General features: G+C 39.4%; 1 protein-coding gene across 1 annotated transcript; it reads left to right on the forward strand.

Annotated features, from left to right (window-relative positions):
* On the forward strand, nucleotides 1-27,510 carry bicd1a (BICD cargo adaptor 1a). Its single transcript, XM_088418081.1, has 10 exons — nucleotides 1-216; nucleotides 13,936-14,148; nucleotides 16,444-16,596; nucleotides 17,637-18,134; nucleotides 19,772-20,164; nucleotides 21,283-22,041; nucleotides 23,253-23,404; nucleotides 23,495-23,705; nucleotides 24,771-24,856; nucleotides 25,855-27,510. Exons 1-10 carry the CDS (start codon nucleotides 1-3, stop codon nucleotides 25,997-25,999), a joined length of 2,826 nt encoding a protein of 941 aa, XP_088274207.1. The 3' UTR covers nucleotides 26,000-27,510.
* Nucleotides 27,511-27,617: the final 107 nt, after the last annotated feature.

The following is a 27,617-nucleotide window of genomic DNA, read 5'->3' on the forward strand; positions in this document are numbered from 1 at the left end:
ATGGCGGCCGGTGCGGGATGCGTAGAGTCGTTGGATCAGTACCGGGCCGAGGTAGAACGGCTGGCCCGGGAGTTGAGTGAAGCAAACGGGGAGAAGATTCGTGCCGCAGAGTGCGGGCTGGTGGTCTTGGAGGAGAACCAAGTGCTGAAAAACAAGTGCGCCGAACTGGAGAGCGAGCAGGAGGCTTTGAGGAAGGAGTTAGAACAATTGCAGGAGGTAAGAGCACAGACTATACACTCACTCGCTCAATACAAGCAGGGGGACCACATGTCTATGCACCTGTGTGGCGTGTGCTGTGGATTGTAGGTCAGATGAAAAACCTTAGTTCACAGCGTCCTTTGACTAAACTCTTTCCTTTGATGTATGTTTAATTGAAATAGCAGTGAAAATGCTATTGAATGGGTCTCTTTCAACATTCATGTTAATCCCTGTTTATCAGTTGTCGTTTATAACGCTATTACCTTCAAACAAGATTAAGGATGTCAAACTAATTTCGAGTGGCCCACAGCTCTTAGGACTAGGGAACAAATGAATTATCTCGTATGTTTATGTCTGTTTTTATTGAAGCGATGTAAGGTTCATTGCATCTATACATATTTCATCTACAATGCATGTATAAAGCGTTCTGCCTTCAACAAAATAGGCTCTGAATAATAAAAAATAAATATTGTGATCCTCCAATTACAAAGGGCTCAAGCATAAAATTGAGCATTCAAGGAAAACACAAAAGTGCTCTGCAGCAAGCCATTATTAAATGCAAGAATTAATTTCATGCATTTTCACACTAAAAACTCACTCAAAATTATATATATTTTTGGGGGGTTTTCCTGCTACTAATTCCAATTTTTCAACACTTATTAGGCCTATTCACATTGTAGTATAGAGCAGTACAAAACCTGCCGCAGCCTGTTATCTATTTTTAAATGGCGATATTACAACTTCAACCTCAGCAATATGGGGGTCCATTGTAGTAGAGGACGCATTCATAACCCCATTCCCACACAAATTAACCGGTCAACCATTAGCCTTTGTGTAGTATTGATTAAAATACCTGAGTAACACTTTCAATGTAAGACAGTTTTTAACTCTTTGGTGGTCTTGTCAAATCCTGATCACTTTTCTCAGTATGATGCAAGTTAGTTCTGCCAAAGTTAGCTCTGAAATATCTAGACTCTGTCTGCACAATTATTCGTCAAGTTAGTGTTTTAACGATCTCATTTCATGCATATATCCCAACTCTGGGCTATATGAAATTGTTTGATTAGTTGTTGAATATAAACACATCATTGTGGACTATTTGTGAAATGAGGGAAGATCTGGCCTAAAGGAGAGCCACACTCTTCATGAAGCTGTGCATAATTATTAGGCAGCTTCTTTTTCTCAGGCAAAATGGGACCAAAAAAGATTTAACTCACTTAGAAAAGTTAAAAAACAAAACAAATGTAAAAAGCCTGATGGATGGTGGACTCCTGGAATTTTTGGAGCATGACCACAAAGACATAGAAAAACATTTTTGTTGCAACTGACTAAAGGGCTCAGAAAATACGTCCATAAAATATGCATGGAAAAAAATGGTCAAAATACTTACGAGTACATTCCTACTAAATGTGCATAACACCTTGCATGTTTGTCACTCTGCACTTTCACTTGGTACAGGAAACATTTTCCAGAAGTGGTATTACTTCCACACACACAAAAAAAAAAAAAAAAAACACCTGCTTCTATCTGCTTAATCGCCATAATAGAGTGCACGCTTTGTACTACAATAAATTCACATCCATCCTCTCTGCACCTCAACTTGCATTATAACACTGTAAAGAGAACTGAAAATGCATGATTGCCCCATGCTTGACTATCATAGCATCAAAAGTAGAAGAATGAGCACTGTCCATAATATGGTACACAATATGTGACCCCGAAGCACACTGCCAAGAACTGCCGCTAAAACAAAGATTTTATTAAACAAACCAAGCACTAACCCAACAAGCAAAAACCACCACAAAGAAAGTCAAACAATAAAAACAAAAGTGTCAATGTGAAAAGCCCAAGTGACAAAAGATGTGGATGGAAGAAGCATAACAAGAAAAGGATGCCAGAAAACAAACAAGTAAAGGTAGATACATCTGTTAAAAGCTCAAAAAATGGGTGGGTGGGGTTATGTGCCCACAAAGCCTCATGAGCTGAACCTTTTTGTGAACCAGTCAGATGGAAAGCTTTAACGGTTCAAAAGGCTTCATCCCCACCTCTAGACCCATCACTACTTATACTCCTGTGCTTACAAAGCCAGCTGATTGCATCGTTGAGCAGGTGTACACATGAGGCAACACCCTTTCCAGACCCTTATGGCAGTTCATTTGCATTAAAGGAAACGCCATCAAAAAGATAAAAAGTGTACTGTGAGTGTGCAAAGTTCGCTGTAATTCTTGATGTTTCAAACTTGTTATTAATACAGTTAAGATGTGTGATCAAAGGGGTTTTAATGAGTGCCCTATCTAAATAAATCAGTGGGTTATCCATTATATGATGAGAGATGATTTTATGTACTGTTGTGCAGTGAAGTTTTGGGGCTGGATTTGGACATGTGTATTTCAAGTCTTCTGCAGTAACATTTACTCTAGTCTGTCTTCTGTCCTCGGTCCATCATCTCCTGGCTGCTGACTATGTGTACGCTTCATACACATGTGCGTACGCGTTTTCACATTCAAAACTATTCGCATAGGCTGAGGGCTTCATTGGACATTGGCCCTGTGGGCCTGCATCTTTTGGTTCCCCCTGTTTTGCCCTGAGAGACTGGAACCAAAATTTAGAAGGAACAGCCAATTAATCTCTTTTCAGTATTGCCTTGAAAACATTGGTTCAGGCAGGTTAATAAAGGGTTAATTAAATACTGTTAGCATTATTTGAAATTCCCTTAGCAGCTACTGCAAGTAGATAAGAAAGTAAGTGCATTTTGTGTTTAGGGACTCAAAGTGCTTCTGGTCTTCAGTGTGTTCTTACACACAAACACACGCACACACACACACACGTACGCACACACACATACAGACCCTTCCCACTGCATGCCTACCACCCCGGCCATTCTCTCCATCCTGTGTACTCTGTATGTTACTGGATAGTTGCCTAATCCATGGCAAGGGCCCATTTACTCTGTGGTTCTATCTTGTTAGTGCTGTCTCCGAGCAGATCAACCTCAGGCAGGACAGGGGAAGTGGAAAAAGAGGAAGCAGTGGGGGCAGTTAGTGTGGGAGTGGGACAAGCTCTTCTGCCTCAGCACTGTGCTTGTATGGCTTTACAGTGATGTTGACATTTTTGCAATTATCTCTACCAGGATGATCAGTGAGGCAGTGCAATATCCTTTCTGCCAGGGGAATATTATAAGTAAAGACTCATATAGCTGTTTCACTTGCAACCCTCCACTGAAGGAAAAAGACGTCTTCATTTATTGCAGTATATCCGCACGAAATGTGTCAAAGAATATAAGATTTATGAGTTGTTTTGAACATTTTATTCTGCCTGTGAGACATCTTTGTTTTGTTTCCTGCAACTTGATTTGCCCTTTGCGCGTTAATATGTTATGGCTGAAGACAGATATTTGTTGGTAATATATTGCCCAGAGAGGCAAAAAGGCAGATTGGTGGATGGGTAAATTGCCCGATTCACTGCGCTTGGCTCCATCTGCCTTTTGCCTCCACTTCCCTTCTGGCCAGTTGTATGTGTAAGAAGAAATCCAAAAATCAGTCACTCTGTCAAAAAGCACGAATTGTGGCAGTACAAGCAAAATTATTCTGACAGGAGATTATGAGATCATTTAACAATGTGTGTATTATCTTAGTTGATATTTGGAGTAGTGTACATAGTGCCTTGCATCATATTGAATGGTCTGTTTGTAATTTTGCTTGTGGTTCATGGGGCAGCATATACAAGTTGGTGATATACATCGTGGTGGACTACTACCATGTATTTCTACTTGTACGGAAAAGAGCTCTTGGTCATATTTCTTTTGAAAAAAGCCATCAAGTCTTAATCATAAATCTGTCCCGAGGATGCATTACAGGTTTGTCAGTCTCCTCCATTGTCTCGGGGTTCCTCTTACATTAGCTTGCAGTGCTGGAAATGAGGTAAACATAGAGGAACGGGTTGGATCAATACATCCTGAGATGGTTTTGTTCCCTCTCTTCTTTCTATTCAGTCCACCATCCCCCTCTCTCAACATGGCCTGTGGTTCGAGCCTCGTATGCCCCACACCCTATCCCTAGTGAAAGTGGGGCTTTTGCAGTGGTTTACTATTTTCCAAACTGAGCAGCAATTTTCTTCGTATGAAATTAAAGAAAAAGAGAGCTGTAGAGCTTCGGGAATGGCTTTGATGTGTCAATGGTTTTGGCCACACCACAGTGAAACTATTTAGTGCACAAAGTCAGTCATATACAATTCCATTTATTAAAGATTTTGCTCATCATATGTGCCATCAGTGTGCGAGTGGGTGGATAACGATTGTAACACATTGTAAACACAGTTTACCCTTGACCCCAGCGATAGGTTCAGTCAGGCAGCTGAAGTGGGAGACAAGGAGCCCTTAAAAGTGCCCTTGTCCTTAAATGTGTTGAACTGAAGTGATTTGTGCACGTGTGCCTGCATTCAGATCAAGAGGTGAAGGACATTCGTCAGCATCTTTTTTTCTGCATGATGGTGTCTCGTGTCAGTAAATGCAGCAGAACAGGAGGTGGGTGTTTGGGTGTGGATGTTGTGAGCAGTGAGAAAGGGATAGCAGGACAGCGTTTTGGTGTGTGACCATTACGTCACTTTGATCCCTTTGTTTTTTCTGCTTCTATGGTTGTGTTAATGAAATGGAGAACACAGGAGGCTGACCCATGGCCGGTCTGTGTAAAATGAGTGGGTCGGGTAGAAACAGAAAAAAAAAAAGTCAAAAAATCAACTGAATGTGCAGCCTTCACAAGAATGCACACACATTTTTCACCGAGCAATCCATGAACCATATGCGGCCAGAACCATAGCGACTGTCCCATATGCATCATGGATTAAGTTTAATGAAATCTAGCACTTTGAAAACAAACTAACAATCATTCAAAAAACTAATAGGACTGTCGGCTGGCACTTGATTCTCATTTTAGCGAAGCCAAGTGTTCACATGAGACGCAACGTTCAAAACCTACCTTGCAAACAGTGATGCCAAACCGATCATTTTGAGACTTGCACTCAAATACACAAATCGACCAATTGTCCAATGAGTATAAACCTCCCACAGTCACCATGAATCAGGGTCAACTAATAGAGTAATATGATATTCAAGCACTCAGTTGATTAAAATGCGAAACAAGGAGGGGTAGATACTATGCGAGAACCACACCATGCACCATTTTTAAACGTCAATATACAATTGAAAGATCATTTATGCAAGTAATTCGGCAGTTAACTGCTGTGCGACTACCTAGCCAGTAAGGTGTGGAAGAATTCACTGATAGCCTCTTGTTTTTGTCCATATGGTTTTGTCATATTGTTTTTTGTTCCTTTCATGTCTCACGTTTGAGTCTGTGTTCTTAGTTGTTCCTGTTTCTGGTCTCTTGTGCCAGTGTCTTGGTAGTCTTATTGAGTCCGCCTGCCCTCATCATCTGGCTTCCTTTGTGTCTGCCAATCAGCTCCCTGCTCCAATTGTCTCTTGTCCAGGTGTTTCTTGTTGTCTCATCATTTTTGCTTTTGTTTTGTTCCCTGCTTTCTTTCGGTCTGTTGTGTCGAACCATTGTCATGTGTAACTGCTTGCTTGTCTTTTTCCATGTATTCTTGATGGCCTGTTTTTCCTGCGTCCTGGATCCATTTACCCTTTTGTTTAATTAAATGACTAATTGCATGAACTCCCTGCCTCTGAGCTTCCCTGCACAGTTTGGGGATGAACACTGTAACACTGAGCCATGCCACCTCGTGTGTGCACCAGTTGGATACTTTTGAAAACTTGAGAAAATATAATTTCATCCTATCACAGATTGAAATACATCAAAGCCAGGCTGGAATTTCACAGGTACGCGCTCGTTAAAATTTACAGAGACTCAAATTCTTAGAGAATATATTCTCAAGTATGTTTTTAGGAAAACTGGACTGGCCGTACTCTGTGTTCTTCATATTGAGAGACAGTCACTCACTCCTACTGCATGAGGGTCAACTGGACGACAGCCGTCACAGAAGGTCCAAATGAGTCATTTAGTCACACAACATTCCACTCTGCTGGAGATTCACCTCAGAATCCCAAGACGCCTCCTAGGTTAATTAAAAAAAATTCAAAATCCAATCTTGCAACAATAAGCCTGAACTCAATTCAGGCAGAGCAAAAGGCTCAAGGCCAGTCTTTAATTTAAAAATTATTTGATTAAGAGGCATGGCGTCAAATAACAGACTGTGGTGTGGTGTGTGTTTTAGCATCCAGTTGCTGCAGACAGGCAATGGCTGCAATAAAACTTGTGAGTCATTCAGCGGAAGCCTCATGAGTCAGTTCCACCAGGCTAGGTTTTGTTGAGGCAAGCTAGTCTTTCTATTGTTGTTGTGGCTTTTTCAGCATGAGCTCCCCTTTCTCTGCTGCAGAAAGATGAGACAGTGTAATCAAATAAGTTGAGCTATCGCTCTGTTTCTCTCATATCACTCGGCCAATTCTTTGGAAGAAGCAGACAATTACCCCCCACTGCCTAATGAATTTCTAGATATAATGTTTCTCCAACTATAAATGAACTATGATTTAGTGAAAGAAGTTGTGCATTCAGCAGAGGGCAGACATTGTGGGTCGATTTCCGCACAGTGGACATTAGTGCTCTATTTCATATTCACCCCAGGCAAGTTGCTGAAGGAAAATTATGCACTCAGTATTTTGTTGAAATGGAACGAGCTCGTTCAGAAGGGGGAGGTGATTGAAGTGTTCCATCCATCAAAAATAGATGAAAATATATTGTAATCAATGAGAATGTATGCATAAAAAATATTAAATATAATTCTAATTCAAATGCAGCCAGCCAGATACTTGTGTTTTGATCCTTATGTGTTCTCATCTCAGAGCCTTGTTTAATTAATATTTCTGTTCTATTTCTATTTATGAATCTATCTCATTCTTTTCTTTCACAGAATAATCAAAGCATCATCGCAACATTATATGTTTTTCTTTCTTTCTTTCTTTCTTTCTTTCTTTCTTTCTTTCTTTCTTTCTTTCTTTCTTTCTTTCTTTCTGCATTTTTGACTCGTTGACCTTGCTCTCATCGAATGAATTCAATTCAGCAGTGACAATCAGTATACTTCCTGAATGAGTGCGCCTGTAGCCAAGTTTATTTTTAACTATGCGAACATGTGTGTGGTCGCCTGAAAGCCATCTATGCCATGTGTTATTGTGGTCGACTTGCTACTGGTGTCCTGGCAGGCACGTTAGCAAGCGGAGGGAGGAAAATGAGTATATGACACAAAACTGGGACAGCCTTTTAGCACGAGAAAGGATCATCATTCTATCTGTGCCACGCCATATATTGCTGTTTGCAACATGTAATAAGACACCAAAAATGGATATAAGTCTAACTAGCAGGACATATTAGCAATGACTGCACATAATTCATATATAGTACAATCATACAAATACATATACAAACTACTATAGAAGATCTTATTCAATTTATACATAATCTTTTTATTTTTAATACGGTATTTATTTTTGTACTACTGTATTTTCAAAACTCTTTTTGCAAACAGCCATTGATACACATATTTTCACCCTTTAATAGTTTTTCTATAAATTGACAAGCTTGAATAAATACACACATTTGCCACCTGCAGATACGCAACATAGGACAATAAGCATATTAATGGTCTCAGAGTATGCTCTACATTATTGAGAGTGTACGACATAATTAACTGCTCAATTATAGATCGTCATATCATTATGTCCAAAAGATAAGTCTGCAATTGGGCTAAACGAACAACATCAGATTAGTGTGGCAATTTTTTTTGCCAGGAGCTTCTTGGGCGACCCATTCATTGTCCATCAGCCAAGCATACAAATGTGATTCTGGGAAATAATCCAACATCCATTCTTATCAGAAGCAGACTTGAGCCAAAAGAAATCATTCTAACAAGGCATATCTTTATGGCTAAAAGCGGCTTGTCCTCGGCAGTCCTTTCAATGGCGCATCCACGCTTTACTCGTGTATTTTGTGAAAGCAGCAGATGTGGATCTTGTCAGTTGTACAGATCATCCACCGGAAAGCCAATTAAGCAGTTTTAGGATGTCATTCTGTGCATGACAGTATTAATGTAATACCATTGTTGTCGTAATTGTAATGGGCAGTAGGCATTTGGAACAAAGCAGTTATAACAGTAAAAGGAAATAAATACCCATTCAGTAAATATGTTTTTTTCCAATTATAAAAAAGGACATGGTGCACAAGTATAGATTCAAGATGTAAGGTTAAAAAAAAAAAAAAAAAGGCAAAATCCTCATGAAAGAATTATACTGTTTAAAACAAATGATTAAAACCAGTTATCTCCAAAATTCAAAAAGTAATGTTAAAAGTGATGGAAAAATTCAAAAATTAAACTAAGTTTGATAAGTGCCGGTAAATGATCATACAACCTCAAGGTTTTCCACATCACATTCAAACTTAACTGCAATGATCTTTTGTTGTTGTTGTTGTTGTTGTTGTTGTTAAGGTTAACATAGCTTAAATATATTTTTAATTGTCAACTCAAAGTTTCAACTCGTGGGTGTACATTTTATATTTATACAGTGAGATTACATTTTTTGTAGCATGTTTCATGCCATTCCTTTTTTTGTGCTTCTACTGTGACTCCAACTCCATTGCTACTGGCTGCTGATTACTCAGCTTCACTCCTTGTGAAAATGTGCTTCTGTGTATTTTTTTATAGATGACACATCTCTTGACTTGGCAATTTTCCTCATGGCTGGAATGCACATGGGGAGTTTTCTGTGTCCTTAAAAAGGACAAAATATGTATAGAGGGTGTTCTCTCTCTAGAATGTGTACCACTAAGCCTATTTATTAAAATGAAATTTAAATATATGCCTATACTACAATGACAATTAAGTCAAAATTGCAATAACAGTTTTCAGGGTTCTGATCAACACCATTTTTCCAATTAAAACAGGATAATATTTTATATATACAGTATATATATATATATATATATATATATATATATATATTCATTTTTTTATTCAAGTGAGAACACAATATTTTAAGTTGATGCAAATAGCTGTGTTGCTCCTCCGCTGCCTCAATGAATGTCTCTCTCCGTGGTACTGAACGGTGATATTTGTCAAACAGGCTGACCATCTGGACTAGTGTGCGCAACTACACATATATATGTGAATGTGTATGTATACCAATCATAAAATACTTCTTGTGAGTTAACTGTTACTGTACCACGATTGGCAGGTTGTGGAGCATCATCACTACACATGTTTAGTGGGGATTAAAGCTTAGCAAGCTGCCTTTTGGATGAAATTTCAATCACTTTTTGCTCTAAGTTTCATTGAAAAGATTACATTTTGACTACTGGATTTCAATTTCACATCTGTTACACAGGTTTTGAAACAAATGGGGCCTTTATTTTAGTACACTGGTGCCTACACATTCGAGTGTCCTGACAATTTTACTCGGGATAAAATCTGTCACATGCCATTTTTTCCCCTGAATCGTCAGTTTCCAGTGAATTATGACAAAGAATTAACAAAGAGGGGTCCAAGTACTTGAGTCTTATTGCGGCTTTTCTCAGTAGAATTTTGCTGTAAACATTGTACAAAAGGATTTACTCATTGTGTAAGTAACACAACCATGCAACTGTGCTTTATGAAAGTCTGTAGTCTTAATGATAAGACATATGAAATATCTTAGTTTACGCTGCAGTCTGAAGTGACCCATTTGTTGCCCCTATCCAACCTGTTTTTGTTCTTTTGATGGCAGTGTGAACGCCACAGATCAGATTTTTTCAAATGCCTCTCAGGCCACTTGGGTACATGGTACTAAATCCAATACATATCCGATCCTTTGACATGCGACTTCAGTCTGGATGGCCAGGTCGCATTCATCCAACTCTTGTGTAATAAACAATTGACAAATATCACAATTCTGCACTCAAAAAGGCAAAAGCGGCTTGGGAAAAACAAAACAAAAAAAACAACCAACAACAAAAGCAAACCAGACGATGAAGTTTGAGAATATTGAGAGGGAGAACAAAGTGTATTTTTTGTGTATGGGTGCATGTAGGTGTGTGTGTGTCTACTCTCACTCTCTGAGAGTAACGGCTTGCTCCAAACATTTGAGGGAGACGTTGCTGTCACGGTACAATGCACAATGCCATGGCAAAATACTGAACCTATCCCCCTCCTTTCCTCTTAAATTTGTCTGATTGAAAAAATTGTTGCTCTGGTATTGCCGCCATTTGGACATCCACTTCTGTAAACACGAATGTTCAGTGTCCTCTGGGCATGCAGGGCAGTTTTCCCGCCATTTGATGTTCACACACAGGTCACATACAAGTCACGTTTATTTGGAAATGTGAACGACCAAACGAAAAACATCAGATTTCACAAAAATATCAGACTTTACCATTAAGGCCTGCAGTGTGAACCTAGCATTAGACAAGCTAACAAAATTAGCACCAGTCTAGGTAGTTGTACCACTTAAAGTAATGGATATTGTAACACAAACGGAACAACAACACATATAGAGAGACAATATAATATTGCTCAAATCACAATCCTATCGATCTTTCCATCGAATAATCAAGTGATCAATAATTGCACTAACCCTAACCCTTTAACAATCTTATTGTTTTTGTATTGAAAATTCCCTCAAATTTTCAACAACCATAGGAAGACTCCATGCATCTGCAAGAAAGAGCCATCTAAAATTATGGATGAGAGACAATGCACAATGTCATTGGGCATTACAACATGAAATTTATTAATCCATTACATTTTAATCAAACCTAAGGTACGACTTTATGTGAATTCATCAAATGATCATGAATACAGGATGTGACTCAACAGCCTAAATAAAATTAATATTTATTTTGACCCTAATGTAGGCTGACTACATATCCCCACATTTAACCAAGACAGCCCCAATTTTGAGCTTTGTTCCCTGGCCAAGGTTGAATTTTGCCTGCCCCATATTTGTCCCGATTTTACGTAGGTCATCTCCTGGTGACGGTTTATTTATTTAGCTCAGCAACCCATTTCTTTGTCAGTCACAGTGTTGTCATAGCGATATAAAAGATAAACCAATTAGTTGACTGGAGAAGCGTTCAATGAACACTCACAGTGGTACATCTCACATGTCAATAGAAATACTAATTCATTGCACCATACCGCAATGATGAGTCCCTCAGCACATTGCAAGGGGTAGATAGACATTTTTCATTTTTTATTTGATGAACCAAAGTCAGAACAGGGGATACACATTTTACTACATTTTTTTGTTTTTTAAAATTTTACTCCAAACAAAAAATGTTCGATCAAGGTGAATGCATTGACCAGTGCCATGCTGTTGAACTGCCATTCAAAATAGTGTTTAGGATTAAGTAATAGAAATAATATTTTTTTCATAAACAGTCCTTGGTGAAAAATTGCATATTTAATTTTCACGCCCTGCAATTGGCTGGCAACCAGTTCAGGGTGTCCCCCGCCTACTGCCCGAAGACAGCTGGAATAGGCACCAGCAAGCCAGCATTAGGTGGCAATAGAAAATGGAAACTTGTTGTGTCCCAGTTTTAATTCTTGAAAATCTGGTCACTTCACAGGATTTAATTAGCCAGAGCAAATGTTTTTTTTCCTCAAATTGTTCATTCACACTGAAAATTGACTTCGAGGAAAACCTCATGCATGTGATAATTATGGAAGGTGATGACGTTTAATTGGGGTTGTAAGAGTGTAAGAATAGCTAGGCGTGCTGTATAGCTAGCGGCCTCTCCCCTGACTCCTCATTAGAAGCTAGCACAGATGGGTAAGGATTTGGGGATTTGCACACCTTCCTCATCTCCCCTTCTACGGGTTTGTGTCCCCTGTAAGCTTCTGCTCATGTGGCCTCTGGCTGGATCTGGTGGAACTCTATTGTCTGGACTCGATCCAGTAAGGCACACAAGGCTGAGGCGCTTGAGGCTGAATTCATTATGGAGATTTCTTTCTCCAAATGAGCCGCCAATCACTGATTCTGAATGAATACTATCCTGAGGAAATGCTATTCACCCTATTCACAATGTTCTTTATATGAAGAACTGTGCTATATCTGCCAAGTAGGACACTGGCCCAGGACAGCGAGGAGCCGTCATTACTATGACTCGGCATGCATGCGTTGTCACTGCTTTTCATATAATTACTAGCTGAAAAATGCGGAGCTGTCACTGTGATATTTTTAGCTGGAAGGCGGCTGCCCTGCAACAGCAACAGGCCGATCAGAGTGTTGTGTGAGGGCAGTGAGTCACAAGCCATGAGTCACTTTCTGTGACTCCCTCCTATATGGAGTGGTCAACGAATGCGGTCGAATTTTACAAACACACGGAGAATGCTGCTTGTTGTTATGTGAAAACAATCGCATTCCAAACACATGCATGGACACTCAAACATGTCCTGATACTGTATATGAGTGAATGGTTGTTTGTCTGCGTGCCCTGCGATCAGCTGGCATCCAGTTCAGGGTATACGACGCCTACTGCCCAAAGACAGATGGGATAGGCTCCAGCATGCCTATGACCCTCGTGAGGATAAGTGGCTTGGATAAGGGATGGATTGAAGATGAAACAAAAATTACCTGAAAAAAATGTTTGAAACATTTTAGTCTTGTTGATTTAGCCCTACATGTGTGCAGGGGTGTGTGTTTTGATGCCAGTGTTGCGAGTGTGCAGTGTAACAGCTCTACCATTGGTTTTACATTGCAAATTTTCCCTTTTGTGTTCTCCAAAATCCTGTAAGTGGGCCTCTGTGAGGCCAGCTTTTCCCCTCCTCCTCTTGCAGAGTTCAGCTGTTGGTGACCGTGCTTCTGCTCGGACATTGGCAGCCATTCATGTGACATGGGAATTTGAGTCCATTCAAACAATGCATGGCATTAATTAATAGTTTTGTTCTCTAAATCATTCACCAGGATACCAGTGTGGTTCCCCAGAGAGGAAAAGTAGGTAAAAGACCAACCACAGTACATGCGAAAAAAGGCGATGTAATTAAAGAAAAAATATATATAATTGCAAAAAGGTAATTATTTATGCGGGTTCCATTTATTAAATACCAAATGAATGTGCTCTGCCAATGACATTTCATTTTCAAATACGAATTGGTATTAATGACAAATTTCTTTCTCCACAAAATGGTACATACTGGTTTTGTGACATAATTATTTCGAGAGGTCTGTATGTGATGTTCCGGCTGTTCCCCTGAAAAATAGATGGCTCATTTATTGTGTTTGTTTATAGTAGCAGTTAAGGTTGCAATAGTAGCAGTTAAGGGAATTACACTGGTAACTTTTAGGTGCTGTCATTCAGAAATTTTTCTGAATACTTTGAATAATCCTTGATGGTGCTTGACGAATAAAAGCAGATTGTGCTTCTTTGCATGCAGCAGAATGACAGCTGGGTCGTGTTGTTGTCTCCTCACTGATTTTTCCAATCAAGCCTCAGCATCTTTATCATTACACGTCAGCTGGCTCTACTGTGGAAACCTGTGTCAGGAAAACGGGGAACAGTGTGTCTATTGATCAAAAGAAACCTGATCCCTTATAGACAGAGGTTTACGCAAGTGTTATTGAGGGACAATCCTGAGAGTTTTGCCTCACAGACATCACTTTGAAAGTTGTAGTCTGACATGCCAAAATCCCTTCCAGTGTTTAGACTCCTGATGTTAGATGACAAAATTTGATTTATCAAACTGCACCCTTCTTTTCCTCAGGCATTCGGCCAAGCATACAGTATCCAGCGTAAGGTGGCAGAGGATGGCGAGAGCAATGAGGAGACGTTGCTGCAGGAGTCAGCCTCCAAGGAGGCGTACTACATGGCTCGTCTTTTGGAGCTCCAGACAGAGCTGACCTTGAGTCGCTCTGTGACCTCCAACACTCAATCGGAGAATGAGAGACTCAACGCAGTTGTGCTGGATCTACGAGAGGTGAGTTTGGAGAGGGCACCCTCATAACCCTTCATATCTTCTTTCGGCACACACATGTGTTTGATTTAAAGGGGAAAAAAAAAAATCACATCTTCAACAAAGAAAATGTCCAAAGATAAGTTCAATCATTTGATGTGCATTAATATGATGTATCTTTAATCAAACAGGGAACTGAAGTCAGAAAAATTATAACGTATCAATTTTTTTGATATTAAGAAAGCCGCAAGGCACTCTGTTTAAAACTTCAACATTTTTGTTACTCAAAGAAGCAGAATACACAAAGTGAAGTTTTAAAAGAGGTCAGCCCCCTGTGACATGATGTTCTGTGACACTTGAGTGCAATTAGTCAAACTTGTACTTTTATTTCTGTTGTAGAAAGTTTCTAATTGACGGTAATATCTATCTCAACGAAATTGACAAAGATGCACTAGTCAAAATTTGTTTTATGTTTCATATCAATAATTGAATACAGAGAGGATTCTGTAGTATTTTCTGGGGTTGCCAATATTGAATATCTTTATACGCTTTATTCGATAGATTCATCGAATAATCTGGATGAAGTCTTAGTCCGCATAAGTGTATTAAAACCTTGTTTTTCTCAATTATAGTGTAATGTAGCATAGACAATTAGTTGAGAAATTATCATTCATTGATGTGCATAATTAGTGTTTAAAAAACAGCTAAACAAAAATGAACCTAAATCAAATGAGAGGGATTGATGTAAATGATAAATGGACTTGTATTAATACAGCGCTTTTCCACCTCTGATACTCAAAGCGCTTCACACTAACTAATGATGCAACATCAAGAGCAACTGAGGGTTCAGCGTCTTGCTCAAGGACACTTCGACATGGTCACGATGGTTGGGGTATCAAACCCACAGCCTCTCGGCTGGGGGACAACCACTCTCCCACCGAGCCATGCCACCCCCGAACCAACAACCTTTTTGAAAGTTATTCAGTTATTGGTTTTGGCATTGTCAAGTAAAAGCAGATGCTTGTAAATGTCTTATTTTGATAAAACAAAACTCTGAGGGTGTGAACCATTTAAGTTAAACAATGGCTCTAAACGATTCCTCGATTATTAAAATAGCCATCAGTTAATTTTATCATAATTAGTTGTTGATTATCATTTAACTCTGACAGTTCTATATTCTTCTTATATTTTTCTTCCAGTGAGTTTGCTTCTGACTTTTTGACAGAAAGGCGAGCTTTTTTACACAGTATTAGCATATGCCTAAGTGAAGGTCTCTCTGTAGACAATGTGGCGGGCAGAAGAGGAGTTCGAGTTGGGGTCAGACACTGGGGCCACGACCCCATTGTACGAAGGAAATCCTGGGCTGAACTGCAAAATAAACTAAATACCCTGAGGTCGGCACATGTCGGAGTCAGTGGGCAAGTTTGACACTTGCTAACAGTATTTAATGTTATGTACCACCAAATACATTAACCCTTGCAAGGTTAAAAATATATATTAAAAATGTATATTGCTTTCTCTACTCCTTACTTAGCCCATTATATATAGCTGTACAGTTAGGTCTAGATATTAAAGTATACTAGTATAAATGCTTAGCCTCTATCAGCTTCAAAAGTTTTAGAGCTGCTGTCAGCATTTGTGAAGCTCAAATCGTTTCTTAATGATCTGCATGTACGGTCTAGTCATCATTTATTAAAAGCGAAAGCATTGTTCACTCTCACTGTACGTATACACATGCCCGTACTCATACACACACCAACACACGTGCTACCAATACAGTTTTCTCCCAATGATTGCAGTACTTATTAGTCCCTGCTTTCTTATATTTAAGATGAACTACACATTCTTCAAGAACATTAAATTGCAACTGGTAATGAGAAGGTGGTGAATGTTCCTAGGGTAAAAATAAAAAATGTGAATGTTACATTGCAGTTAGCTCCGGGCAACTCTCAACACACATACATCGTATAACCTAGCTACATTAATAGCCCACAGAAAATGCATAAACCACACAAGCTGCACGGGAGTCCTACTGTCAAACTAAAGCAGGCATACTCACAATTGTCAACAAATATTATGCATGTTCTGTAAATTTGTTCAGTATACTTTATTAATTAACATTGCTTGTTCAGATTAATTTATTTTCTGGTGTCATAAAATACTGTTGTTTTTTTCTAATGAAACAATCCATAGATAGGACATTGGTCCAGGGTTTTTTTTCTAAAATACTTTTTTCCACGTTTCACTATACACTACAGACAGTTCACTCACGATACGGTAGAGATTTAAAATGTCAACTTGTCTCTTGCTATGCCTCAGAGTAATGAAATGTTGGAGCTCCAGAGAAGTAGGATGAGGGAAGAGATCAAGGAGTATAAGTTCAGAGAGACTCGGCTGCTTCAGGATTACACGGAGCTGGAGGAGGAGAACATCACCTTGCAGAAATTGGTCTCTACGCTCAAGCAGAGCCAGGTCAGTGCTGAGGCCGTGAAATACTCAATTCCAGGTTTTGGCACATCATGTGGAACCTTTGGCTTCTCACGTGAACTTCTATTTATACTGTAGGTACCTCCCTATTGTGTTATATGTTAGTCATGGCTTTAAAAATAAATTAGGGTTAACCTATTGGGTAAGTTAATTTATCTGTACCCCACAAACCATGATATTTCTGTTGTATTTCCTTGTTATGTTTTACTTTATTGTGGTACTTTGCCTTGTTTAATATTCTTGGTGGGCAAACTCAATCTAAACTGAGCATCCTTCATCTTTGGACAGTTTGCTCCAATCTAAACATAGTAAATGATTTTTTTTAGCCTATTATAGTACATACTGTATTCACAACCAAACTCCACACTAGCCAAAACAGGATGAAGCACTTCCTTCCAGTTCTGGCCACTCGTGTTGAAATACGACGTCTACATTGTCTGTTGTTTTTTTCATAAGACGTCTTCAAGAGCTAACTAAGATAATCCTGATATACACAAGTATAACATTCATAAGCAGATGCCATCAAATAAGAAAGCAATATGATATATAATATAGTTTTGCTATGCCCAAACCATTTCATGCCTGAAATATACAGTATTATCTCTTCCGTAAAGACTTATACTCAGACATATTTTCATTTATGTTTGCATGGTTAAGGCAATTCGGTGAATGAGTGGTTAGCACATCTGCCTCACAGTTAAGGAGCACGACTTCTATTCCAGCTGGCTCTGGCCTTCCAGTGTGGAATTTGCATGTTCTCCGCAAGCCCGCGTGGGTTCTCTCCCAGCACTCCAGCTTCCTTCCACACTCCAAAAACATGCATGGAAGGTGTATTGGACACACTAAATTGTCCTTAGGTGTGATTGGGTGTAACTTTGGCATGTACTGATTTTTTGTTTGTTTGTTTGTTTGATTGTGTTAAGAATTCACACAGTTTTAGTAGCAACTGCTATTTCTTCCAAAATCTGTTCAAATCCGATGTAAGATCTTTCTTATTTTCTTGAACATTTCTTCCCTGTCTTCAGGTGGAGTATGAGGGTCTCAAGCATGAGATTAAGGTGCTAGAGGAGGAAACTGTTCTGCTCAACAGTCAACTTGAGGACGCTTTACGTCTGAAAGAAATCTCTGCAGGACAATTGGAGGAGGCCTTGGATGCCCTCAAGAGCGAACGTGAACAGAAGAACAATCTGCGGAAAGAATTGGCCCATCACCTCAGCCTGAGTGACAGCGTCTATGGTGCAGGCGCCCACATTGCCCTTACTGTTACTGGCGTCGAAGGCCTCAAGTTCCCAGAGGAGGTCAATGGAAGCGCTGGCTCCAACAGCAGCAACGGCAGCACTGTCAACGGCAACAATGACGACAGTTGTCGACACAACGGTCATCTTCATGCGGGCGCCATCTTGGCCAAAATTAATGGAGACTACCGGACGGGCAGAAAGAGCGAAGGTCTGCACCAGGTACCAGATCTGTTTAGTGAGCTCAACCTGTCGGAGATGCAGAAGCTCAAACAACAGCTCATGCAGGTCAGTGATAACTAATAATGACACTATTAAACCAGACCAGTATTAATCAAAGATTTCTGACAGAAATAGACAACCAGAAAAGTTTTCCCGTCAATATAAGTTCATATTGCTTCTCAATAGAAAAGCTCTTTACTTAAAAAAAAAAAAAAAAATCACATTAACATGTGAATTTCCCGAATCTATTTTGGCTGCTTTCAGCATTTAGCAGTTAAATATATATATATATATATATATATATATATATATATATATATATATATATATATATATATATATATATATATATATATATATATATATATATATATATATATATATACAAACAACCACAAAAGTGGCTTCACTCATTTGTTTTCTTTAAGAGATGCTGTTGTAACCGTTTACCTTTCTGCTACTGCCTTTAGTGCTAGTTGCAACCTTTAGATTCAACCACCAGGAGCAATGGTGCTGTTGTCTTTTGTCAAATGCCCAACAAAACATTGTCCATTCTGTCCGTCGCAGACTTGCTCAAACACAAGGTGTTCTTGAGTTTAGTTTGGCTAAGAGTTTGGCAACATTAGCATCCTTTTTGCTAATTTTACATTTGGCTGCAGTCACAGTTAAGTGATTTGCATTTGTGTGGTAAGCTAAACTTGAGCTTTGGTTATAAAGAATGCTGCTAAGAATCTTGCTGAGAATGCATATAGCACTCTACTTTTATCAAAGGTGCCATTGAGGCATTTTGTATTTAAATATGCCATTCATGAAACCAACATTTCTCACAAGCGCTTCCATTTTCATGTCTTCCTTCTGCTCATCAACCGGCCCTCCCACACACAACAAGCCTGTCAAGTTTTGCCAATCAGTCTGCTTCAGCGTGTTGATCTTTGTTTTTCCAACCCCAACAATTCAAACACAAGAATCCCAATGCATAAAAATGAATACGATCAGCATATAGAAAGCATTAAGTTAGAAATTAAAAATGAGATTAATCCTAAAAAATTCATTAATCGCAGTTAATATGACAATCCCTAATCTTTAGTGACAGTGTTCTCTTCAATTGCAATGAGAAACTTTGACATATGGCACTTGATTTGTTCTCACTGAAATCAAAATGGCCTCTTTAAAGGCAGCAACAGCAGAGAGAACTGTCATGATACATGTGCGTGGGCCATTGGGAGTGCTGTCAGAGTGATTAGGGCTTGATCGCCACAGTGAGGGGATGCGAAGCAAAAATACAGAGACAGACCAGCATCTTCTGCTTTTTGACTTCCAGGGCACACAGAGACAAACAACCATTCACGCACGCACCCAATCACACCTCAGGACAATTTAGTATGTCCAAAATATGGGCAAAATTCTCGGAAATAACTCTGAATCAATATATTAATCATATTAATCCCCCTCTCAACCAAGAAATGTGTGATAATGAGCTTGTTACATAAAAGTCAGTTATGTGAGCTGCCAGTGGACATGAATACTTCAGGGACAAATGTTGATCATTCAATGAGTCAGCAGAGTCTCTCCATGGCGTTGTCATCTCCATTCTCTACCCACATTGAGGCACCTCAAGATGCTCCAACTAATTTGTAAAGCACTGTGCATCTCAATATAATTATGTAGCCTTGTCTTTTATTGCTGTTGATTTTGTCCTATAGGTAGAGCGTGAAAAAGCGGCACTGCTCATGAACCTGCAAGAGTCGCAGACCCAGTTGCAGCACACACAAGGCGCTCTAACTGAGCAAAATGAGCGCGTCCATCGCCTCACAGAGCGCATCAACGCCATGAAACATCACACCAATGGCAAAGAGCTGGATGACCCTCAAGAGAGTGAGAAAGCTGCTGACGGCTCCCTGTCACCACAAGCCAATGGTCACCACGATGTGGACATTCAAGGGTTTGAGGTCTTGGAGTGTAAATACAAGGTGGCGGTGACAGAGGTGATTGACCTGAAAACAGAACTGAAGGCCTTGAAGGAGAAGTACAGCGAGGCTGCGGTGGGGAAAGTAGATGGTCACAGTGATGACAGAATACGCGCACTGGGCGAACAGGTTTGTTGTCACTCTTCACACAACAAGAAACGTCCGTGAGTGTTTTACCTACGGTTTTTCTTCCATGCAACAAAGACTTCAGGGCTAAGTGTTCTGCTGCTCCCCACAACAGATAAAAGACAGAGAGTTGGCATTTAGACAAGGTCAGATAGACACACCCACATCAGACAAGTACTTTAATCATGGCATTTCGCCGATGAGAATAATTTATTCCCGCACTTAAGCTCTTCTATCAGTCAATACTATGAACCCTGGTGGTATAGTTGCAATACCTGCTGCTTCTAAGGCTGGTGCTGCAGGTTTGATTTTCAGCCAGTGCCCAAATCATTTCACAAGGTTGAGGAATCCCACGTAAAACCTATGCCAAATAAAATCTTAATGTGAGCTTTGATGCCAAAAGTAACAATAGCATTTATGTCATAATCTTAATCATATCTGAATGATTCGACTGAACAGTGGAACTAATCATTTTAAACACACGTTTGCTCATAGATAATAAAAGGTAGATTAATTACTGCTTATGTATCAGGCCAAATTGTCCCCATCAAAAATCCTTTTTAAAGTGTATGGAAGCAAACAATATTTGTAGAAATAAGTTAACCCTTTAAGAGTAAAAACAATGAACACCTTTTTGGTGCATCGCCTAATTGAGTGCCACACAAATTTAGCTCTTCAAAGTTTTGCTTGAGAATTTACTCCTTTTTTCAACGAACCTATAAGGATTATTATGTTTATGTTTAACCACAGTTTGATATATAAAAGCTATACAGAGAACACCCTCTTTTGTGAGGGGTTAGGATATTTTTCCGGCTTTCTTGCTCAGCATCCAAAACTAGCTTGTTATAGATTAATCGGGGACTCTAAATTCTCTGTGTGAATGTGAATGGTTGTATTTCTGTATGTACTTTCACCTGCAACACTAACGCTGGGTATATCATGTTGGTCCTGATGGTGCCCTAAAAACACTAGAAATACATTACCAAAATGTAACCAAAACTCCTCTCATTGAATATCATGAGACTGTGTCCTGACTTCTGACAGGTTCTGTACACTTGTTTTCTTTATTCATCACAACATATTTTAGTGAAGGCAGTAATTAGAGTTAATATCATTTTCAGATTTCTCATTTGGAGAGCAGTTTGCGGGAAGGCCGTGAGAGGGTGGCGAGCTTGGAAGCCGAGTTACGTGCGTCGGTGAGTGCTGCCGCAGAGAGCCAGGCCCTTCTGAACACGGCACAGGACGAGCTGGTGACCTTCAGCGAGGAGCTGGCGCAGCTCTACCACCATGTGTGTCTGTGCAATAATGAGACACCCAACCGCGTCATGCTCGACTATTACCGTCAGAGTCGAGTCACACGCAGCGGCAGCCTCAAAGGTTCCGAAGACCCCCGAGCTTTACTTTCACCCCGCCTGGCTCGACGCCTTGCTGCGGTTTCGGCGCTCTGCTCCTCCGAGGCTCAACGTAGTCCCACGGACTCCCCGTCCAAAGACACCCAACATAGTGACACAACCGCCAAAACGGCGGATACGCCAGTTCACCACGGCAGCCCCATCCGCAACCCCATCAGCTCTGCTGTCACCAGCATGTCCCCTTGCCCATCACCGGTGCCCTCTGAGGCGGGGGGAGACCTGCGGAAGGAGCCCATGAACATCTACAATTTGAATGCCATCATCAGAGACCAAGTGAAACACCTGCAGAGGGCTGTTGACCGCTCCCTGCAACTTTCCAAGCAGAGGGCAGCAGCCAGAGAGCTAGCACCCATGCTTGATAAAGACAAGGAATTGTGTCTGGAGGAAATCCTGAAGCTCAAGTCCCTCCTCAGTACCAAAAGAGAGCAGATAGCCACACTCAGACTGGTTCTGAAGGCCAACAAACAGGTAAAAAAAAACAAAAAAAAAAACCTCCTTATATATTATGCACAATGAAAATTGATAGGCTGGTTTTGATGAGATACAGGTTATGAATATCTACTCACAGTGTCGTGCTGTTTGACACATTTAAGACTGATTGTGAACTCAGTGTTTTAGACATGAAAAGTGGCCTTTGAATATTCCTCTTTCTATACCAGTATTGTATTGCCTATAATATTTTTTAACAATGTTAACCTTTGATCTAAACTTGGTCGGTAGACGATGAAGATGAGGATTTTGTCAGAGCCGATTCCGCTGGTTATTAGTAGCCAAGGAGGTGGATAAACAATATGTGGAGCTGATATTCATTTGCAGTAAAAGGGATATTATTGTCAAAACATTAAGGGGAGGTCAGCGGATGTCCCTGAACAAACCCTCACAAGATCAAATGAGCAGCTACAGTATCCTCGTCAATACCGTCAATATATTTGTATTTATTTATTTATGTAATAATCTTTTTGATTGTTTGCTCTTCAATTGGGTACGGGCTTATAGTAACTTTGGCTGAATAAAGTTTTCCAAAAATGTAAATAACTCAAATGGTAATTTTCCAGTTGTCGTTCAGTTAAAAAAAAAAAAATATGTGCAGAACTTTCTGAGAATTTTGACAGAACATTTCGATAGCGTTGAAATAAATTTCATTTAAAACCATCCTTTTAAATTTAAACCTTATATCGGCCAATGGAGATTCAAAACAGTTGATGCCAACATTTTTTAAAATGCCAAACATCTCTGCAGGTAATCTGCCAGCCAATGGCAATACTGTATCTGTGTAATGTATCTGTCCTTATAAATTATAAAATAAGTATTAAACTAATAGCGATCTTTTTCACTTTTCCAATCAGCCGAAAATTATGTGATTGGCGATTTCCGTGTGATCAAAATCTGGACATGAAGCATTAAAATAGAAAAAAATACAAATAAAAAACAGTTATTTGGATTGCACATTCTGCCATCTGGTGGACGAAGATTTAATTGTTTTGTCGGTATATAACACTGGCAAGGCTAGATGAAGAATGATATGTGATTTGGCTGTTTGTAATAAATGAAGGAATTTCAGAGAACCAACGAAATGAAAATGGATCATTTCATCCTGCACATCTGATGCTGCTGCAATGTGCGTTCCAGATTAAAGTTCTTGTACATGCTTCATTAAGTAGTGATTGTCCACATTACAGACAGCAGAGGTAGCACTGGCCAACCTGAAGAGCAAGTATGAAAATGAAAAGGCGATGGTGACGGAGACGATGATGAAGCTGCGAAACGAACTCAAAGCCCTCAAAGAAGACGCCGCCACCTTCTCCTCTTTAAGAGCAATGTTTGCCACCAGGTGAGCTCGTGTGCAGTAATTGGTGAAAATCAAGATTTGTTCACAGGTTTGAAGACTCATCAGTGAGTCTATTTTGTTGTATCTTTGCAGATGTGATGAATATGTTACCCAGCTGGATGAGATGCAGAGGCAACTTGCAGCTGCAGAAGACGAGAAAAAGACATTAAACTCTCTCCTCCGTATGGCCATTCAGCAGAAATTAGCCTTGACCCAAAGGCTGGAAGATCTGGAGTTTGACCATGAGCAGATCCATCGTGGTCGAGGTGCTAAAGTGCCCAAGATAAAAAGCAGCCCGCCAAAAGTAAGTGGGAAAGAACTAGGTGTCAACACGATCCTTATTCAAACAGTATGTACAAATTAAACTCCACATATGATTTTTGGTTTGTTTTTGGTAGATTGTGTTGCCCCTTTCAGGAAAGACATGTAAACTACAGTATAATTATACACAATGCGTTTTTGTACTATGACATGTCGACAACATCATCCACATCCCTATTTACTTATCCAGTATTAAATGTACACGTTTATTCATTAAAAAAAAGTAACATTACAAGTGTATGGAAAAAAAAAAAATCAATCAATAAAGGACTCTCTAAATTGCACACATGCATCCAGCATGCAACCACAAGATGGCAGTGTCATTCCCCCTTGGTTTTATACCCTCGCCCTCCCGGAGTTAGTTGGGATTTTAGCACATATGTAGCATTACTGTAGGTTTTATAATAAACTTTTGAAGCAACGTGATTTAAAAACAATGTGAGAGTTGTAATGATTTGTTTGGACATAGGGATTATATTAAGTTGGAAGTAGCTTTGCATGATACAGTGTGACCCTTTGTTGCTTTTTGCCCTATACAACGGAAAGCAATATTGCATGTGTGTTGCCCATGTTATTTGTATCGCAATTGCAATCTTGACAGGGATCACATGACCATTCTCATGAGAATGCAGTAGGACCTATTACAAAAGGGAAATCGCTGTAACGAGTGAATGGATGAATATGTAAGTTTTGGGGTTTCTGCAACACATTTTGCATTTGACTTCTCTCCGTAATTCAAAATATGATTGCTCCTCTGATAAGGTAGCAAAATATAACATTTTATGTGTCCTAGCTTTATGGAGGAGCTATGGTGATAAAATGTGTTGTTTTGTAGGTGTTGGGGTACAGAATACGGTTACACAATCATACAGAGCAGCCCGGTGCGCATGTCAAAATATGTATGCAGTCAACTTTTGTAATATTTCCTACTTATAGCTCATGGTCTCTGACAAGGCATTCCCCTGACTCGCCCTTCTGGTTTTGTCTGTCTTTTTGTGTATTTGTTTAAACTGTGAGCGTCACCACTGCGTGTTATCTAATTTATCAGTTTCTTTTAGATTGTCAGCAGCCTGCTGCCTCAGTATCGTCATTCTCCACACAGCTAAAGCGAGGGAGAATATCCATAGCATACAGGTAACATGCTGTAGTTTTTTGTCCATGTAGAACAGGGGTTACCAACCGTTTTGAAACCAGGTGCTGATTTTTAATACTGGTTGATGCGAACCAGTTTGGTACACACTTCTGAAACAATAAATCTCAAATTAAATGCTATTATGAATGAATAAATTATCTTTGCGAAGATATCAATCGTGTCAAACAAGGAAATAGCTAAATATCAATATAAAAGACTTGTATTCTCTAAATCTTTGCCAGGGTTTACATTTTTCAATGATGATTTTAAGACATTTTAGGAAAGCTCAAACGTTTTTTCACGGGAGGATTATTTTTACACCAGGGTCACAGACTACTGATGTGGTCATCTGGTGCCATCTGGTGTTCATGTTGGTGACCTCTGCTGTAGGTTAATATATGTCCGTCCGTCTGTCTGTCTGTCTGTCTGTCTGTCTGTCTGTCTGCATGTGTATCCATCTGTCTGTCTATCACAGTAGCTGCCGATGGATGTTAAGGCATGACTGTCAACATTAGTTCCCAAGTCTATTGTGTTGTTGTGATCATTAAATAAAATAACATTATTTATTTATTTATTTATTTATTTATTTATTTATGCATGGCCATTGTGGAGCAAAGCCATCTTGGTAGCTGGGTAAGTTTAAATTGGACTGGGGAGTGAAAATTAGTGAATAATCCACTGTAAATATCTCAATGAAAATGTTTACCTTTAAGAAACAGGATCTAAGTTTGTCACTACTGTCTTTAGCCTTAGTTAGTTAGTTAGTTAGTTAGTTAGTTAGTTAGTTAGTTAGTTAGTTAGTTAGTTAGTTAGTTAGTTAGTTAGTTAGTTAGTTAGTTAGTTAGTGCCTGGTACAGCCATCAAGTGTTTGATCTGGTAACAATATATGTATGGTAATATAGGTCATGTCATCCAGCAAAACAATGCAATCCATTTCTTCTTGTAGAGCCCTGATTGTATTTTCACCATGACCACTGTTTGTGTTTCTTCAACCTTTCAGTCCTAAATTTCGAGCTGACCTTCAAGAACACGAAACAGTTTTGTCCAGCAGCCAGAGCCGTCTTTTCTCCCCTTGTGACCTTAGTAACTGCCCAGCCCACCAATCCCAGCCCCTGGCACCTAGCCTAGGACATAAACCCTGCTGACTGAAAGTGGGGCTCTTACATGTGGGACTCCTCGTGGCTCACTGAAGCCCTACAACGATGTCAAGGCCAAGAAGTGCTTCATGGCCCCCTGGTTGTGTGTCACAAGAGACAGGCGCGCACACATGAGTGACAAATCAGATGACTTTCCTCCTATTTGTATGTATTATTATAAACCGTTAATAATAGTGATTATTTATTTATTAGGTATTTATTAAGCTTTGAAATGGTGTTTTTCTCTTGGCTGTCCCTTAAGCCATGACTCAATTTTAAACAGATCCAACATACGCAGTATTGAGAGGGAAATTTAATCAATGTGAAACAATTTCTTGTGGTCTTCATGACTGATTTAAAAAGACTTTCCGAACCTCACCAGTCTTTCTTTTAAAGCTTGCATTTTTATATATTTCTTTTCAAAGCATACAACTTTTATACATTTTTTTAGCGCAGCCCCCAGGGATAAATGAATATCTTTGTGGTGAGTGCGGCTGGCCTGAGTTTTTGCCTTTTGTGTTGCACCGGTTCAAATGACAATGTAGGGACCAGATGCGTTCTCTTTTAAATTTGCCAACATTAATTTAACAAGGTGTGCCTCTTTAATTTTCATTACGGTCTCTAGCCTTGTTTGTGTTTTATTTAAAACAAGTAATGTGTCTTTTCTGAATGGTTCTCTTTTGTTATCGATGACGTTACAGTACATGATACAGCTTTCTATGTGAAATTCCGCTGAAATATTCCAAGTTTTACCCTTAGAAGTCCTAAGAATGTATGGTCATTAACTAGAGTAACTGGAGTAACTGCAACAACTATATATACTGTATGATGTATCCTTGCCCTCCCGTCACAAATTGTGGTGATGGTAAATGAAGTGATTGTCTCAATATGCTTCCTTCACACAGTATGCAATACTGTCCAAGCACAACTGAGTACTATGCATTACAGCAATATACAGCCCCACCCACTATTAACCCTTCACCTATCGTGAAAACTACAATCAATCCAAATTCCTTCGCTGTGATAAGACCCGAAATTAGAAGAAAAAGAACACCAAGTTACAGTACTTCTCACAGTTACAACATCATATGCAGCAGTTATGATTTGACACTGGAATGGATAACCTTTTCAACTTCAGTCCTTTTTTTTTTCTTTTCCCTGATGTGGTGTTTAGGACTGACGTCATCTACACTCAGTGCTGACAGTCGAATGAATTACAAATCATTTGGTTGAAGTTGAACTAAACCGTAAAAGTCAATAGTGTTTGAAAATACTTTTCTAAATGTTTTCTGTGTGTGGGCGTGTGTGTGCATGTGTGTGTGCATTTTCAATAGCTGTACTCATGGTTCACCAGTGACCAACCTTTGCACAATATAGCGGAATAGAAGGAGAGAAGGCTAAAAATAATAAACATGTTTTTCGAACAAAATTAGCTGAATGCTGAAGGCCCAAGTGATTTTTTTTGTGTCTCTTTAAAATTGCATTTAATCGGATTCAAAAATAAATAACGGGTCTGTCTAGTTTGTGGCATGTGATGTTTTTCAATTTTATGATGAATTTGTCAAACTGCACTAATGATATGTGATTTTTTTTATGCCAGAAACTCAAACTAATCAGAGATAGCCTA

This window comes from Hippichthys cyanospilos, chromosome 6, assembly GCF_059441005.1.
Source record: "Hippichthys cyanospilos isolate Australia breed blue-spotted pipefish chromosome 6, RoL_Hcya_1.0, whole genome shotgun sequence".
NCBI classification, from domain to species: Eukaryota; Metazoa; Chordata; class Actinopteri; order Syngnathiformes; family Syngnathidae; genus Hippichthys; species Hippichthys cyanospilos.